Raw genomic sequence first — 19,522 nt, 5'->3', positions numbered from 1 at the left:
ATGATTTTTTTTCCCCACACACATTCCTACCCACCATGGTAACTGTTACAACTATCTCTTGCCTGTGAAGGTTTTAGATCAGTGTATTCTTAAGATGAATCAACTATACTCATGGGATCATCTGTCTTTATACGTAACTCTCTGTCACACAGTGATATCTGCTAAGTTTTATTTGAGTCTTGACAGTATGCTGAAACTCTTGTTAGCTTTACTACTGAAGTTAAAACAGGACAAAAATGAATAATTTGAAAATCTATTTCCATACACCAATATATGGAATTCAAAAACAGAAGATTTAAATTCTCAAACTGCAAATGAAAAGTTCGCAAGTAGCATTTACATGCTTCCTAATGAACTAGAGGAGACCTATGCTATCCTATCACAAACAAATCAATATGATTTTGTGGCACCTCAGGCAGGCAAACATCAACTGCATGATATTTAAGTTTTACGTTCTGTGTATCCTAAAAGCAAAGGTGGATCTTCAGCTTGAAAGGTTAAGTATTCAGAACAGCTGCATGCATTGGAATGTTAAGAAAGCAAAAACAATTGCAAATGAAAGACAACTGAGTAATTAAAATGTTAGCCTAGAAAGATTTTTCAGCCCTTTCAGAGGAAATGTATGGTCTTTAGGACAGGGTGCGTTCTTTCACTTTAAGGAATAAAGCCTTTATAATATAAAGCAAAATACAGGTCAGTAATTCTCTCAAAGTTATTTTAAATTCTCCTTAAGGCCCAGTTGAGGCCACATTTGTGTGTGTATAAGGACAGAGCTCTCCAAATAGCAAACTGGCCACTCTGAAATGTTTTCTTAGCATTTTCCAGAATTTCCCCAAATAATAAAACAGGAAGTCTAAGACTGACAGAAAGGGCAGCTGAGCTGCTTGTTACACAGAACCATCACCCTTTCCCACCACAACTGAAGCTCCATTCCTGAGATTGACCATCTGGAAAATGAGGTCCTTCCCCGTTTCCGTCTTCCCTATATGTGGCTACCCTCAGGGTCCCCCAGGAAAGAAGTGGCTTTACTGAAGACCTCCTTCCTGTCCAGGGATTTCTCTTTGTAAACTGAATGGGCTTTCTCTTCCTCAGCTTTCCTCATCTCTGGACATGCCTCTCTATCAACTATGTCAAATTTAACACCCCTCCCAACAAAGATCTTCACTTTGATCAAGAGGCAAGAAGGAAGGTGCTGCTGGGGTGGCCAAGAAGAGAAATTTGTCATGTGGAAATCACTTGCACTCAGTAAACTCAACTTATAACCACACTTAGAGGTCTGTACTACCATAATCAGATTGACTGAATGGATTTGTTAGCTTCAACTAGTCCAACACAGACAAGATCTTCTAAGTCTAAATGTTGCCACTGACACAAGAGAAGTTCCTTATCCAACGAAATAGGCCCCTGACAACAGCTCTCCAATCCGCTCAACCCTTCGTCCACTAACCCCTCTGCAGCATGTAACACAGGTTCGGCCAGTCAGAGGATGGTTATTTGTCTGCTTGGCCAATTTTTGAAACTGAAAGAAGATAAAAGTAACAAACTCTATCCAAACCAGGGTGTATCCTGATCACAGATCGAAAGCATTCTGCAGTGCTGTAAGTGCTAATATCTGAATGGAAACAATGCTTGCAAGGCCTTTTGTCAGCCATGGTCTGATGTTTGCTGATGAGACATATGCAGGGCCCAAATCCTCCCATTTGCTAATTTACATGAAACAGAACTGAAGCCGACTAGCAGGGATGAGTGGAAAAGCTTCTGTTATCTTGGCCCAAGCTATTTCTGCAGTGTACTTAGAAGGATGTTAACATGAATAAGTTCCTGGGAAGTGAGCTATCTCACAACTCCATAGCAATTACTTACATGCAAAACTTTTACTTTGCGGTAAACTTGAGATGATTGAGGTGATTTGCACTGAAGGATAAATAGCTTTGTGTTTAAGAAGGTAGACTACGAATGTGCTCTTGCAAAGCAGGTGAGTTGTGTTCAGCTTCCAGCCCAGCTCACCTTGCAGGGCCACGTTCACGTCACTGTCTCCTACAAGAGTACTATTAAATACTGCCAATCCACTACTTCTCACCAGCAATGACTCTACTTTAAAAAATAGCTTATTGCAAGAAAGAAGAACACAATTTTTTAAAAAATTCACACTTACCTGGTGAGGTCTGCTTAATTACACGTACTATCTGCTCATTTCTAGGATCCAAGTAGCTCATCTTACTGATATACTCCAGAGCTGCTTCAATACTTCTGCTACCCGTCTGCTTCAGTGCTCGGACAGCCATCTCCTGTATAAAGCAAACAAGACTTGAATCACATTGAGACAAAACCCTAGCACTGTACTGCAGGCTAGAAAGCAGTAAGTGTTCTTACATTTATAGAAACATTTTATAATTCACACCAGATCACAGCTGCCTGAAGCCAAATGGACTCATATTTTGAAAACATTTGCATGCCTTATACAACTCAAAAATTAAAAGAAGAAAATATGAAAAAACACAACCTACCCAAACTCTGGCAATTAAAGAAGCATCAAATTGAAATGCGTACTTTAAGATTCCTTAAAATAAACTTTGAGTCAAATCAGCATAGTTTGACATAGGATGAAATAGAATGAAATATTTAGCTTTTGGTATTTGAGAGCACGTCTCTCAGTCACACCTGAACACAGTAAAAGCTTTAAGGTTTTACAGATGCCAAAAGAAGCTAATTAGGCAGGGACTGATTTCTGCTGAGCAAATCCTGGCCCCACTAGAGTCAAGAGGGAAGAAAGATTGCTGTTTTCAGTACAGCTGGGACATCATTCACTATCTGTTTGGAAAATGACTAGCACACCAAACCGCATTTCACATTGTTAGTCTTTTTAGCTGTATTTTATTGGGCACATATCCATCGCTGAGAAGTTAATATGGGTGCCAGACACACAACCTGAAGACTAAAACTGGGGTAAATATGAATACTGTAGTTAAACTACTCCAACACAACCATGGTCAGTGTCCCCTGCTCTACAGCCAGCAAGTCACATTCTTCTGGAGTTTGTTTCTACATTTACTTATAGCTCAGGTATATAGAATACCTTTCAACAATGACACTAGCCTCTGGTTGCAAAGCAAAATTCACAGATCCTTGCAAGGCTGCATGGTCTTTTCTGAAGTGATGGAGACACTGAAATCCAGAGCTTTAATGTTAAATTCACATTGCTGAACTTCCGCCATCAAAAAGTTAGATACTTAGTTGAAAGTAGTTGCTGAGAACCTTTCTATAATCACCTCCAAAAGACAATTCATAAAATAGATGTAACAGGAGATAAACTGACCTTTGGTGACAGAAGATTAGAGGACTAATTTGAACTGGACTCCTAGCTCTTAGATGGCTAAAGTTGAATGAAATGAATGTCACCATCCAGGACTTTCCTGCAAATGTCAGTATCCTATTATCTTGCCACTGTAGTGCCATTTTTAGGGGAATTCTGCCATCACAACCTGCCCACTGAGCGACGAATCAGATGGAGTTTGTGCCTGCTTGGCTTGGCAGATGTGACGGCTGGGTTGGCACAAGCACACCGCTCTCCCACAGGGCAGTTCTGTGCACCGGCTAGCAGTCAGGTAGCCTCAACTTGTATGCCCCTTTCCCTTACCGTCTGGAGCAAAGAGCAACTTTGCTCGACTGAACTGCAAGTACATGTAACATACTCACTAACTGTTTACTTAGCAAGGGAGGATCATCTCAGATGACACTAATTTACACTTAGCACAGAGCCACACACTGGCACTTGGCATTTTGCTTTGCTTAGCTCAATCCCCTCCTACTCCCCCCAAAATGGCAGCATTTTCTCCATTACTCAGAGGTTCTGCTTGGGGAATAGCTATATCAAGTTTGAATACTTTTCATACAATTTATGACTCATAATTCATAGAAAGGCAGTAGTTGGTTTCACATTTCCTATAGCTGAAATATTTCACTGGCATCAACACATTACTAAGGGCAATTTTAAATCAACAGAAAACTATTATGTATGAAGGAAAGAATTTCCCACAATTTTTTTTCCTCTCTTTCTTTCTTTTTTCTTCTTCTGGATACATTTCTAAAGTATTAGCAGATTCTCATCCTAGTGCTCAGCATTCTCATCATCCAGGGACTCTGGGCTTTACAACCCAGTTCCACAAGGCTGGTAACACACTCTGCCCATTTACACCAGCTGGATCTAGCCTTAGATCACAAGTCTTAAAGTTTCCTAAATCAAATGTACTCAACACACAAGACTGAAAGATCTTTGGGCTGGCTTGGATGTTGGGTTTTTTTTTGTTTTGTCTGCAATGGAATACCAAAAGAATAAATGCTTGGTAAGCAATTATCTTAATGATTAATAAAACAGCCCAGATAATCCACTTCGTCCTCTCTTAGCTGTGTTAGCTGTATACAATTCAAAGGGGCTAAAATAGGTTAGTTTTTTTATCACCAGCATAGTGACATCATCTCTGAAAACACTCCTTTCCCCCCACCCCCTACTGTGGCACTGCTTTCTCCTCTTTTGCCATTGCCTATGTCAGAAAAGCAGAGTAAAAATGACACTGGTCTATTTGAAGCTGCATGTTCTACCTGCATATTCTGCATGTTCACAGCAGATAAGTTAGGGGATTCACATTTAAACTTCAGTGGGAATAATGGGCGGGGAAAAGCCCAATACATTTCACTGTGGACTGTATGATAACCTAAGAGGGCCAGCAAGAGCTTGGGACCGCAGATGTGCTGCTGGCAATCTCAACCCCGCGAGCCCCCACTGCAGCAGCCACCCTGTGCTCCAGCTCACTGCCTCTCATCTTTCATTAGGTCAGCTCTCACCCTCCAAAGGGTTTCCTCATTACATACCCTGTTTGCTTAGCATTTACATTACTGCTGGAAAAAATGAAGTAAGTTTTTTTGTGATTCAAAAGAACACCTGTGATTCCCCGGTGCAGCATCCCATAGCTTTGGCCCTTTCCCCCATAGCTATCATGAGATGCAAACAGCCCCAGTTTCTGATGCTGGTTCACAAAAGCCTCGCATCATCTCCAAGCAAACAGAGAGCAACCAACAAAAAATAAACATTCCACATACAAAGGTTTTTCTCAGAGGCAGATCACATATAATCATAATTCTCCACCCAGGAGACAAATCCCTCTGGGGGCATGCCATACTCCAGCAGAGTGGAGGGCAACACGAAGCTCCAGCACTGATACAGCTGGCCTTTGGCCTCCTTTGCATTGTTTTTCCCATCACCATCCTCCATGGCCACAGCCCTCTACCCTCTGGCAGCCACATGAAGAGGGCTCCGCTCATTCCAGCACCTTTTCATTAGGGATGGGGGACAAGCTGATGCATGGCTGAGGCTCACGGAGGGTGTGCTCTGTGCCTGAGGCGGCTGCTGGCTAATGGGGCATGGTAGCCCTCTCCTTCCTATATGCAACGCAACAATGAGCTCTGCTGAGCGAGGGAGCGTGGCTGGGACGAGGCAGCGAAGGCCTGGCCTCCAGGAGCCTGCTGAAGGGGAAGCTGGCTCCCTGCTGGCCGCAGGGACTAAAGCCTGGGCTGCATTTGCTGGAAATCAATATAAGGACTGTTCTGAAGGATGGGAAGAAGGGCAGAAGATGGGTTAAGCAGTGTCAGTAGTTACACTTGTTGGAGAGCAGAGGCTTAAGTGAGATGGAGGGTGTTTGTGAGAAGCAGCAGAATGGCTCAAGAAGGAGAGACATCAGTGCCAAAATCTTGCAAACTGATACTGGAGACAGTAGAAGGGCTGAGGAAACAAGAGCACAGACACTGGGCAAGGATAAAAGTGCACAGCTACACTGACACAGATATAGCTGTCTTGATTTTATGCCACTCTAAGGTAAGTACATTTTAGGAAGAGAAGGAAAAAAAGACCAGATATAAGACATGAAAAAAAAAATCTGCTCAGAGCCATATCCAACGCCAAAACATTCAAAGCAGGCACAGGATCAAATCCAGCTCCCACTGAGGTCAACGAAGATTTCCATTAACTGCAAGGTACACTGCATCAGGCCCTCCACTTCGGATCATTTCCTTTTTACCAGGCCAAACGCTGTCAGCCACAGTATGGTTTGAGAAACCTGGCCGCTGGCTGCGTTCTGCTAACCCCACAGCCAGCTGTTGGGCTGCAAGGAGAAACACAAGCCGCTGGCAGCGCACACATAAACCACAAGAGAACAGAGCAGTCCCAGCCCCAACCCATTCTTTGCATTCTGTGTATTCCCTTTGGAGGATTCAAACATCTCTCCGTGCAGGGCTTTCATGCACCTTTTTGCTTCCAGACATCACTAGCTGTTGGCAAAAAAATAAACCAGAAAAAGTAAAGGTGAAACGCTACAAGGTGAAAATGTGCTTTTACAATTAACTCTAATAATTTTGTAATTAATGTTACAGCTGCAATATTAAAATGAGGTTTCAGTGGTCAGCTGTGGTTCTAGACAGATCTAATGGAAAACCAAAGTCAGGCCACAAACCACGAAGCAGATTGAGGCAACTCTGCAGGATCCCAAATCTGTGGGTTCATAGAGAAAAATGGGGAGAGGGGGTGTTTCCCAGATAATTCCTACAGTGGGCTACCCAAGCCAGACAGCTGCACAGTCAACACGCCTTCCGTTATTTCCCCAGTCTCGCACGGGTAGAAGGCGAGAATCCAATCTCTTCCAAGAGATTTGAAGATTTTGCTAGACGGAAGGCCACCTTTGAGCTCAGATGCTCACCAGGGAAAATCCTTGTTTGATGGTAAACAGATATTTGGATGTGTGCATATACAGACTTCATCTCACTCTGTGCTCTGTAGGCAATGTGAAAGGCTTTCCCCATCTTACCCTCCCGCCTGGCTGTACTCCACCAGCACTGGCAGAGGCTTGCGTTCTTTCTGTACTACAGGGTTGTCCAGCAACATTTTTCATTCAGAAAGCTCCTCGTTGCCAAGATGTATTTATCATCCAAGTGAAGATTGCACAAGAGGTTACAATAAGTAAGACTTTTCCCAAGAACATTGTGTCTGAAGGAGACAATAGGTCCTCCAAGATTTGGCAAGGGTAATTAATTGCTAACTACAACAAAAATTAATTACTTGCTTTCCATTCACAAAGAAGGATGGGTGACAGATGCAGGAAACAGATACAGGTTCCCTGCGGAAGGGAAAAAACTAAAGCTCGTGCCAGAAGAGATGATCCAGAATTGATTATGAACCTTTCTGCAATAGCCCACCATTGTACGAATTTTCATTCATGATTTTAAACGTGCAAAACCTAAGAAATTCAGGAAACAATGTGTACAATATGCTCTGTCAGGATTGCTGCAGCCCCACAGAACAGAGAACCTTATTTTGTCATATTCTCTATCTGTAATTATTCTCTAGTTGGACGCTTCATCCAATTTTGTACTCTACTTCTGTTTTGCCTGTTTTCAGGTTGCTAAGAACAGGGGCTAAATTTTGCCCACAAATTCCCATGCCTATCTGTAACCCTGATTAAAATATTCTAGCCACATAATTAAGACGCTATCCTGGCAATCATTAGCGCTCTTCAGTTTTAGTGCATCAAAAAAGCAGGAGGAAATCAGCACTGGCAGAGACCTACCATGGGCCCACTTGTTTGCCCCAGGATCACTTAGTCCATTTATAAACCACATAACCCGTTCAGAAACTAACGGAGATCTACCCCAAGGCTAGTTAAGAGAAACTAACGGAGATCTACCCCAAGGCGAGTTAAGAGTTTTCTGCTCCCACTGCTCCTGTTACAAAGCTCCTCCAAAGCTATACTGCTTTAGCGGTGATAAACCTCCCTCTTACTTTCAGCCTAAATTACGCAGGGTGAGTTTATTCCCTCTACCTTTAGTTTCGATTGTCTTTTAACTTCCGCAGCTCTGCTGTAACCTACAGAGAGCGAGCCCCCTTCATCCTAAGGGATGCTTGCAGCTTGGCCTCCTGGGCTAAACAAACCACATTCTTTTAGTTTTCTCTTGTAAAACAGGTGCTTCATTCTCCTTATCGCTGTAGTAGCCCATCTCTGTATCAAGAAAGATCAGACTGGGACATGGTTTTGATAAGAGCTGCACACACCGTTCTTGATGACGTGCAAACAGTGGTGGAAAAGTTATTCTTGTGGTAAAGTCATTCCTTTTCTTTGTTGATTTCAGCAGAGGAAGTTTTGATTTGGGGGCTTTAAACACGGCTTTTAGTCCTTGCTTGCAGCATTTCTACCCTTTGTGCTCCTGAATTTATTTTCAGTTCTGGTAGCACTCCAGCCCTTAAGGTCATCCATTATTTTGGTAGGATGGTCCAGCCCTGCTTTGCACTGACTGTGCGTTCCCACTTCACATTGTCGGAGTGCTTCCTTTTTTTTTTTTAATACCAGACTTATTAATGGAAAAAGTATGCAGAAGGGACACGCTGTAGTACATAAAGTTGGGGCAGACAGAAAAAGAATATGGATAGATGATGAAATGTAAGACTTACTAAGTTAAATCACATCAACATATGAAAAAAATAACTGAACTGTAAATTAGGAATGGGGAATTACAGGTAAGGAACAACTTTAACCAGAAGGTTTTTATGTAACATTCCCAAGGGACATTTGAAGAACTAACAAAGGGAGTATGCCCAAAAGATACAGGGAGGATTTTGGAAATGATACAATGCTCTGGTAAATGTCCTATCAGAAGAAAACCAAATAAAAATAAAACTACGTGACATTTGCTGCTATGCCACTGCTCATTCTGCTTGCCTTCAAACTCTTTTAGTCTTGATTTAGACAGTCACCTATAGAGGGTAGGTGTCTTTACTACTCTGTGTTTGTGCAGCATCCAGTACAATGGGGTCGTGCTATTGTTGTGTTTATGGCAGTATGACAACTTATTATTAAATAAAAGTAAGGTAATAAAGGCCAGCACAAAATATTCAACTTGGAGTAGCAGGCAAAAAGATGTTGGAGGGCTAAAGTGTCAATTCTCCTGGGTCCCAGGATAGAAACCCTCATATCGCTACCACCACCAACCAATGCTGAAATAAGATTACCTTAATCCTCTAAGCCACAGGACATGGCACATTTCCTGTAGCTATGGAAGGAATGAGGCAAAATTAAACAAAAGTAACTACAGATTGAGAAGCATCTTTTGATGATCGAGATTATAGCTATCCAAAATATTTCCAGTATGTTTTCAGATTTAAAACAGCTCTGAACGATCAAATGAAACCATTTGAAATTTAGTTTTTGTATTTTACTAGCCCTAGAGCTAATACAAAGTTCTTTCACAAGTATCACAAAAAAAATCAAAATAAAAGGGCCATCATGACACTTCTCCGCTGTTTTTTCCCCAGCTGTTTTTCCTTAAGCTCATGACTAATCAAAGCCATTTAAGTTCGTCCAAGAGAAAAAAAAAATAATCTATAGACTTAGCAGGGTACTTATAAAGAACAACCATTGTAACACCTTTACCAACCTGGAAGGGGCAAGGGAGAAAAAAACAGGAGCTGAGAGCACCAACTGGAAATATGACCTAGCTCCTTAGCAGGTGTCTCAGAAGGCACCAGTTACATCAAAATACTTTTCTAACAGTATGGAATTTTTATCAAGTAGCAGCATATAACTTCTTTTTTGGTTTTCTTGTTCTTTTAACCAAACTCATATAGTACATTCCCCCACTGCAGCTCCTTGTAAGACACACCGTGTTTGGCCACGGGTGTTTCACGGAGGACGCCTGCCATTTTACACTACAGTCCTTGTGTTCCACGAGTTGTTCAAATATGGCTCTTTGCATGAAAAGGAGAGATACGAACTTCAGGCTACCAGCCAATCCAAGGTCCCAAAGTTAAGACATTTGGAAATAAACCAAGCACGGCTGCTCAACATATTTCCAAACAAATGCTTGTAAAATGAAGGGAGTATTTATAACAAGGCATCTCCAGACAAAGAGCGCGTATGTAAACACTTCAAGAAGCTCTGCTGAACTATTCAAGAGATGCAATCTGCTTAAAGAAAAAACACACATACACTGCAATGTCAATTTGCAAATCCAATCAGAACATTTAATCAGTCAACTCCTGTTGATGTCCCAGAGAGTATGTGTGTGTATGTACAGACACGCATGTAGATATTTTATGTGTGCATGTCTGTGTATGTGATTTTGTTGAAATTAATCTAATTTCAAGTAAGCCTGTGAGCCCTTTGAAAGCAATATATTAAAAAAGACACAACACGTTCTTTCAAGGCCTTTGACACGGTCCCCCACAACATCCTTCTCTCTAAACTGGAGAGGTATGGATTTGATGGGTGGACTGTCCGGTGGGTGAGGAATTGGTTAGATGGTCACATCCAGAGGGTAGTGGTCAATGGCTCAATGTCCAGATGGAGACTGGTGACGAGTGGCGTCCCACAGGGGTCCGTATTGGGACCGGTACTGTTTAATATCTTCATCAATGACATAGACAGTGGGATCGAGTGCACCCTCAGCAAGTTTGCAGATGACACCAAGCTGAGTGGAGCGGTCGACACGCCAGAGGGACGGGATGCCATCCAGAGGGACCTGGACAAGCTTGAGAACAGACTGCCTGTGTGAACCTCATGAAGTTCAACAAGGCCAAGGGCAAGGTCCTGCACCTGGGTCAGGGCAACCCCCAGTATCAATACAGGCTGGGGGATGAAGGGATCGAGAGCAGCCCTGCCGAGAAGGACTTGGGGGTACGGGTGGATGAAAAGCTGGACATGAGCCAGCAATGCGCGCTCGCAGCCCAGAAGGCCAATCGTATCCTGGGCTGCATCCAAAGAAGCGTGGCCAGCAGGTCGAGGGAGGGGATTCTGCCCCTCTCCTCTGCTCTGGTGAGACCCCACCTGGAGTACTGTGTCCAGCTCTGGAGCCCTCAGCAGAAGAAAGACACGGACCTGTTGGAGCAGGTCCAGAGGAGGGCCACCAAAATGATCAGGGGGATGGAAGACATCTCCTATGGAGAAAGGCTGAGAGAGTTGGGGTTGTTCAGCTTAGAGAAGAGAAGGCTTCGGGGAGACCTTCTTGCAGCCTATCAGTACTTAAAGGGGGCTTATCAAAAAGATGGCAGCAGACTTTTTGTCAGGGCCTGTTGCGACAGGACAAGGGGGAATGGCTTTAAACTAAAGGGGGGTAGATTTAGACTAGATATAAGGAGAAATGTTTTATGCTGAGGGTGGTGAAACACTGGCACAGGTTGCCCGGAGAGGTGGTGGATGCCCCATCCCTAGAAATATTCGAGGTCCGGTTGGACGGGGCTCTGAGCAACCTGATCTAGTTGACGATGTCCCTGCCCACGGCAGGGGCGTTGGACTAGATGACCTTTAAAGGTCCCTTCCAACCCAAACTATTCTATGATTCTATGAAGAAATAAGGCCCTTATTTGTGTCACCAGATAAGACAAGTAATTTCATTACATATATATACACACACACACACACACATTTATTATAGCATTTCTGGAAGCACATCAGGCACTCCGGAAAGGATTTGGAAAGGGAAGGCCTGCAGGAAGCTGAAAGAGGTCCTGCCCCAGGCAACAAACCTGCACTCTGCATGAAGCTCAAGTGTCATGAAAGAACAATTACAAACAGGCAAGGAAAGAGTATTAACAACACTAATGGAAAGGGAGTGAGAATAATCAAAAGCCATGATGAATACCACTTCTTTTTTTCCTTTCTTCCAAGCCAGCTGGGAAGCAAGAACAGAGCTGAGCTGCTCTGTCCCAACCAGGACACAGGCATGAGAGGAAGGGAAGCAGAGTGCAGAGAGCCCCATCACAGAGGCAGCTTAATGGATAGACCTGAGGGGCAATGACAAGGAGCCTGTTCTCCCCATGCCGCCGGCCTTGGAAAAAGCACATCTGTGGCTGAAGAGCTGGTGGTAGAACCCTAGTGTCCCCTAGATATTTGGTGGAGAGAGTGACACTGTTAGCACCCAAGATACACGGTGACTTGCTGCCTACCTCAGAGGCTCTAGCACCCCTTTCTGAAGGCACACCCTCTTTCCCCCAACTTTTGAAGGAGCACAGGCTCCTGATTTAGCAATCAAACTTGGCCAACAGTAATAGGCAGCAGTAATATCTCCCCAAGTACTGAAAGTCCCCATTCTGGAAACACACACTTCGCTTCAAATCCCACATCAGAACAGAGGTGTAAGGAGTGAGCACACAGAGCATTCAGTTTTGAATACACGTAGTACTACAGGACTATCTATATACCAGAATTCACAGGCCAGGTTTGCATTAACGGTAAAATAAAGGAGAGGGGAAAGTGTGTATTTGTACGTCTTCACTGCTCGAGGTATCTCCTAGCTGTACAAAATCCTTTCTACTGTGATGGCACCCGAAGCCTTCTGCACTGTACTGAGCCCTACACAAACACAAGGGAAGAATCCTATTCTAAAAACTATTTCTAATTTAAAACAGAACAATTGTATATTCAGCCGTAACTGTTCCTCATTACTCTTTAAGTCTGCTCATTGGAGAGCTATTTAAACTATTTAGAGTTCGGTCTAACCAAATGACCCATGGCGTGTGCATCAACAGACAGAAAGTTGTACAAATCTCTCCTAATCTTTCTTCAGCACTGGAGCAAAGGGAACTCAAACCAGGAGCACTATTATGTGCTAATTCAGAAATCTTATACTGAGGCCAAATCATGTTATATAAACAGCATTTATAAATTACTGCATTGGCAGGTTTATGTTACAGAGCAGCATGGAAGAGCTTTGCTTACTTCCTGCAAGTGTGTACACAGCTCCTTTCCAAAGATGCTATTTTACTTCCCTGAAATCCCCTCACTTCGGTGACAGGAACAGGGAACTTCCCACCCTCTGGACACAGTCCATACCAGGTTCAGCCTTGGCTCCAGCTCACTCCTGTCCCTCCTGACTGGCAGCCACCGCGGTGACCTGCACTCTGTCACACAGTGCCTCAGCCATATGCCTTTCATTAATCGGTGAGGCTTAAGAGTTTCTCCTGTTCCCACAAGTCAAGCCAAGCAAAGCCAAGCCACGACATTATTCATCAACACTTTTAATATGACAAAGGTAACATAACATCCTACAATAGCTTTTGAACGCTGAAGAAAAGGAAACAGAGGGCAATTAGAAAACAAATTCAAGTATAAGCAAATGAGTTGTCCCAAACCAAGAAGCATCATCATCTTCCTGTAATGTTCACTGAAAACCCCTTCCAATTTCCTGTTCACATTTTTTAGTAACTAGAGGTGTTACCAAACATGCCATCCCCTTTTCATACCAAGCCCAACACTAGGCCAGCTCCAAGGCTTACAACTGTTACTCAAAGAACAAGAGCTGCCCATCTGGTACTCCAAATCAAATCCTTTGCACAGGGCAGAGAAGTCCAAGCCAGTGGAGATCCTGTTACCAAGCCTCTGTGTTTTGATTCAAGTTGCTGAAGTCTTGAATGCAACACTTCCCATCTCCCTATCTTCTACTTACTTTATCCTAACAGTAAAGCAGTTGAGTTGATGCAAAGAGCAGCGAATCCCTTCAGCAGCAACACTGTTTGCCAAAAGCTATTAGCAGACAATATCAGGTGTTACAGCCTTTATAACTAGGAGGAAGGTATGCATGGGGCAAGAATCTTCAAATACTCAGTCACCATTTGGTTTGAAACCTTCCTCTGGATTGGTATGATTTACATCCAGAAAGCAATAATGGATCCTGAAACTCAATTTAAAGACAGAATTCAGCTTGAAAAGACAAGAACAGGAAGCGGTTTCCTATCGCTTCTTCCTAAGGTGTATTGAAACCATCAGGAGAGGTGCTGTGCATTTCACCAATGCCATCAGAAAGTTTTCCCACCCAAGAGAACGGGCAGATTTCAGCCAGACTAATTCCTCCTTACTCCACTTCTACCCTTGTCTGAGTCAGCCTAATGAAACATGCAAATTTGGCCAACAGTGCTGACATTAATACCAATATAAGTATTAAAGGCCAATTTGAGAATATTAATAAACACTGCGGCACCCAGCAAAGAACCAATACAAGTTCCCGGGGAAAAAATCTTAGCAAGTTGGCTTCAGGAATTTATTGATTTCACTAAAATCTCACAAACTCTCAACACACATGGAACACAGTAAAGAGCCTTGCACAGAAGGCATCTTCAGAGTTGAGTTAGAACTGGACCCAACCTTGAGGGAAAGGTGCACCACACTGCAGAACAGCACTGTTGTTTTAAGAAAGGGACTCCAGTATATGTTCATTTCCAATTGTGTACCTGGATCCTCATGCATGAAATCCAACCATGAATAAAAAATGGCATCTGCTACTCTGGTTCTCTGGGGAGTCCAAGTGAGTGTTCCTACGCTCAAGGCATGCAATCTTAAAAAACAAAACCAAAAAACAACCTACTCCTGACATAATGCATCTTAAATGACTAAATATATTAAGATAGCAGTTCCAGCGAAAGGAACACCTTGCTGTGCAAAGGCCAGTTGCCATTTAAAAAGCACTATATAAACTCTTCTAAGTAATCTCTTGGAATTGGGTTCTTTCAGGTTCTTTTTCTCAAGTGGGACGCTTTGCAGTCTTAGTATTTTACACTTCTTAGTAACCAGGGCACATTTGCTGCAAGAGCAGCAGGCCATCCCTGCTCTCCTCCAGACCTGCTTTTCACATACTGAGCTGTCAGAATGATAGCGTGACTCCTTCCTACTAGCACCCACATCCCCTCCCCTTTTTTTTTTTCTTTTTGAGACGGCAGTTGCTTACTCTATCAGGGCAAGTAAATCAAGCTGGATAGAATAGCAGTTCAGTGAATGTTTCATGATGAGCTTATTCCTCTTCGTTAGCAGCAAGTGATGTGTTTGCTAATTTTATTGCTCACGCGTTAGCCAAGAATGCATTTGGCTGGCATTACATTTACAATAATGCTATTTGTGTATCAAAGCATTTCTTTTCAGTGGCCACAGACACTAAGATGAGTGCTTCCCATTACCCTTCCTTCTACTGTAAAGATACATACATATTGAGTTATATACAAAAGAGGATTTTTACAAATATTCACAGAGTTTGCAAATGATTTCTTAGCCAAACTGGATACAAGGGACTTGTAAACTGGGTATTCAGATTCAGCAAGATGAGTTATGAGGTTTGTTGTCCAGGAATAAAGCCCCAAAGCACAGAAAAGAATTGTGTCAAAGACTGGAAGAGCTTTTTGTGCTGCCAAAGTCAACTGTTCCCCAGAAAGTCACACAGTGCTGCAAATTTGCAATGCTTTAGTACTGTTTATTGCATTTCTCCATAGTCAACTCTACAAATTGAATTTTGCATCTATCCCTGTTAACGGTGCCTCTGTCATTTTTACTGACTGCTGCCTACTTAAGGCATTAGAAGTTTCCTTATATTTCGTAAGACTTTAACATTTACAGAGTGATACTCCTCTCCCCTCCTTTTCTTGTAACTTCATATGGTTTTTTTTTCAGTTTTAAACCACTAGAACTTTCAAGTGTTGTTTTAAAACCTCTTCTCCAAGGCAAGAAAAATTCAAGTAAAGACAGTAAAATTAAGTCGCCCATTCGTATTCAAGGTCAAATACTAACATAATTTTCCAAACAAGGTTCAAGCATATTCCCCGATATGGCCTTTAGAAGTTTAGGAGAGTTTTTGGTCCCCTTAATTTTTCTTTGGGGAGTACTTTAATAGAACTATAAAACCTCCAGGATATCTGGTTGGAATGCATTACCACTGAACTATTCTCTCCTTTGAGGATTGATACCACAATGGGATCCCAACTGACATCAAGCAGTAATGCACAGTCAAAAAGAAAAAAAATAAATCCAAGAAATATAGCTCCATTGTGAGACAAATGAAGGCCACTTCTCTCTCAGCCTCACAGTCCAATGCAACACATCTCACGTGACTGAAGAAACATCTGGGTTTTATCTTGAGATTCCTAATATTTTTCAGTACAGACACATACACACACACGCAGAATGCAAGTATGCTGGGCAAGACACCTTGGCATATTTATTGTTCAAAGAGTAGGAAGATGTAGAACTCTTACATACAATATTATTTTTTTTTAATTTGTTGGCATTTTAAAATTTTATTTATTAATTGTAATGCTATCTTTCTTTTTTAAAAATTCTCATTCAAAAATATAAAAAAGGCATTCAGCTTTTTAACATTTTAAAATCAATATGCTCAACCTTGTAATACAATATACTCAAACTCTGCAGCACTAGGGATCTCATTAGACATTTTCCAGAAGTCTTCATGCAGCGCCTAGTTTCATTAACTCTATCAAATACACATGTATAACTACAGGTCCAAAAGTAAGAATTGCTAAACACCACTGGCTGCCACTTAATGATTTTTAAGACTACAAAAATACCCCTTTGTACTACACGCTTTATATGACTGCTAGTCACTGCAGCTTTCCGCAGTTGCAAGATAAAACTCAACTCTACCAGTGCTAGAGGCAAAAAAGGAAAAGAGAAAGAAAAAAACCCCAGCTGGATAAAATATCTTAAGGTCAGGCTTTTTACATGTAAAGCAGCCGCAGCAAAATTATTCACATTCTTAGCACATAGCTGACCGGGACAAGATTCCACGGAGAGGCAAACAATTCCCCCAAGAGAGCAGCTGCATCTTCCTCAGCTCGGGAGCTACTAGGGGGAGGGAGAAATGCCCACCAGGGTCCCCAAAATTCTTCCCCCCCAAGAGCGGGAAGAAAATGAAAGAAGACTTCTGCTCCATGGTAATGCTTCACATGACCGCTCCTTTTCTGTGCTCAGTGAGAATAGAGACGTGTAAAAATAAATAAATAAATAAAAATAAAGCCAGTTGGTAACACATACTTTGATCGATGTCCTAGAGGAACCTTGTAAGCAGACACCCAAGTCTGGTTAAACATAGAAGAGTAGGGGGGAAATATTAGGTAATACTGAGTAGAACAACTGAAAGGAATACAGTCATCCAGCTTTGCTTTTATTGCATAATTCTTTTCAGAAGTATCTTTTGAAAGTATAAAACCATTTCTGTCTAGGTTTCCACAATATCTCTCAAACTGTCCTTTTTTTTGTCTCGTATTTCCTTAGCAGTATCTTAACTCAGTTCACCTTGACATTGTTTCTGTTGGCTACTAGCCAAGCGGCACACTTTAATAGTCAAGACACACAGTACTGAAGAAGCATCTTTCTCGCTCCGCTCCATTTACGTGCAAAGGCTGTGATATGTATAGGTTGCTGTAAGTAAAGAAATCCTCTTGCAAGATCCTCCTCAATGCCATCCCCTTAACATTAGTATCTCCTCACGAACCTGCCATTAGCCATCAATGAAATCAGCCACAGCAACATGAAAAATGACCATATGGCTACTTTCAGCATTCATAACTTAGTATTCACATGTTATCTTCCAGCTGCAAGTCTGTCAGCAGAAAACTACTCCCACCTTATCCCTGGCTGCCTGTCACTGCTCCCTGTGCCTGAGGTATCACCTGCTTCCCTCTTGCCTGACCACACCGCAGTCTGCTCACCACCAGAGGCAGCTGGGTTAGCACAGACCTATGATTTAGCTCTTGAAGCTAACTCAGCTCATTTTGACCCAAGTGAGCTAGGGTTAACTCCAGCAGCAGCTCACTGGGGCAGTAAGACCTGGGTAAGAGCAGGAGTAAGAAGAGACAGCACTGAGCAGATGGCCGTCTCTGGAGCACAGCTGGAAGGAGGAGGGCATGTGAGCACAGGCTGAGCTTTCTCTCGGCATTTCCTCTGATGGTGGTTGACAGCCAAGGCAGCTGCCACCGCTCTCAACTTCTCTGCTCCTTTCCGTACCCCGTGCCATACCCCCCAATTGTGCTTGTGTCCCTCCCACCATCCCCAAAAAGTTATTTTTAACATGGATTGGTTCCCTGATCAGTCACCGCTCAGCTCCACAAACACTGTGCTGGTACAGCTTGCAAGAATGAACTGGGGAGGAACACGTGGGAAGATGGGTGGCTCTGGCAGCACTACTGAAAGCTGCTCTCCTAAAGGCCCAGCCCAGGAGTCTCCTCTCCTTCCTTCACACCAACCTACAAACTTCCCAGGTGAATGGAATAGTCTTGTGATATCTCTGACCATAAGGTTTTTCTTTTTTTTTCCTCTATGCTGCCTTAAGAAAGTTTTTAATTGCAGTATTTTGTGTGTTGGTGTCACATTAGATTTAACAAGCTAATCCCTCTCTTACTTGTACAGTTATCACCTAATATTTCAAGGCTACAACAGGACATTTTTCAGAAATACATTTGATCATCTTAAAAAGATATAGCCAAGGGGAAACAGTCTTACATGACAGGTTATAAATCAACATGTTAGACAAGTAATTTTAAACCACAGGAGGATGAAAAAAAAAAATCTCACTGTATCAAGCCAATAAAAACCCTGTAACACTGACTCTAGAAGATATTGGACCTATTCCATAACAACTATATTTCTTAGGAAAATACAGTATTTTGAACTTTAAAGAAGTCTGAACTTGATTAGACCAAAACAAAGGAGAGGGAGGAAAGCAGAGCAGAGGACATGATTCCCCTCATACTTCCTCCACAGTTGAAGTCTGAGGAGAAAGCTTCAAGCAGATAAAGAAACCGTTCCCTTGACCAAGTCACTCAGTGTTGACACATTTGCTTACTAGTTCCCAGTAATCCTGGCAGTGGATCAACATTCCTCACCTCCCTCCTTCAAGCCTTTACTCAAACTTTTAGGGGATTGTTGTTTTCCAGTGCTCTCAACTCATGTCACTTGATAGGAGAACAAACGCCAATTGTTTTTCAGGCTTCATTATTATTATTACGGCACATGCTCAGTTGGATGAATACTATTCAGAGACAGCAATGTTTCTTCTGAGATCTTTAAGGGTTGCAAAATATTAAGAAACCAATAAGGGACAAGTAATCACTCTTCTTCCTTGACAAAACATATTCCTAAAAGTGAGGTCTATAGCAAAATCGCTGGGCAAAATTTTTCTCGAATATTTCAGATGCAGAATGAAACCTGGCCAGTGCTTTGACGGGATAACACTAGCAGTAACAAGCACAATGCTATGTGGTCTGGAAGGGAGGCTTCATAATACAGCATCCCAGAAACTAAGACTCAACAATGTGCAGTAGTGCACTGGTGAACGTCTCAGTTTCTGGATGAAGTAAAAAAAATAATATATAGTTTCTATGCACCTGTTCTACAAAGCTGCCAAAGGTAAAGATATATGTCTGGTTAGGCAATCAAGTTCCAAGTTCCTAAATTTCCCCTACGAGAACTGGGTAGAGACAGTACTTCTAACCTGCTTGCGTGTTGCTAAGTACTGTTAAACAGATGTCATTGCATTACACTGCACTGCAGGTTCATGAGAAGATCTGCATTCATACTCTTTGAGCATGCCAAGCCCAAAACAAAGCTAAGCCTCCATGGTAATGATACTTGGAGACAGTCTCTGTATTTTGACGATCAAGTTCACGCTACACCAGTAAACTCTGAGAGGTCGTCTTGGAGTAATTTCTATA

At 42.4% G+C, this 19,522-nt stretch overlaps 1 protein-coding gene across 1 annotated transcript in view; it reads right to left on the bottom strand.

The window, feature by feature from the left end:
- The window catches only part of LATS2 (large tumor suppressor kinase 2), a 47,870-nt gene that overhangs the window by 11,717 nt on the left and 16,631 nt on the right, over positions 1-19,522 (bottom strand). The window contains exon 2 of the mRNA XM_009327775.1: positions 2,156-2,288. Within this exon, the coding sequence (XP_009326050.1) occupies positions 2,156-2,288 (133 nt within the window). The remainder of the gene's footprint in view (positions 1-2,155; positions 2,289-19,522) is intronic.

This window comes from Pygoscelis adeliae, unplaced genomic scaffold (genome assembly GCF_000699105.1).
Source record: "Pygoscelis adeliae isolate BGI_AS28 unplaced genomic scaffold, ASM69910v1 Scaffold14, whole genome shotgun sequence".
Lineage (NCBI taxonomy): Eukaryota > Metazoa > Chordata > Aves > Sphenisciformes > Spheniscidae > Pygoscelis > Pygoscelis adeliae.
This window is presented reverse-complemented; position numbering and strand designations above follow the sequence as displayed.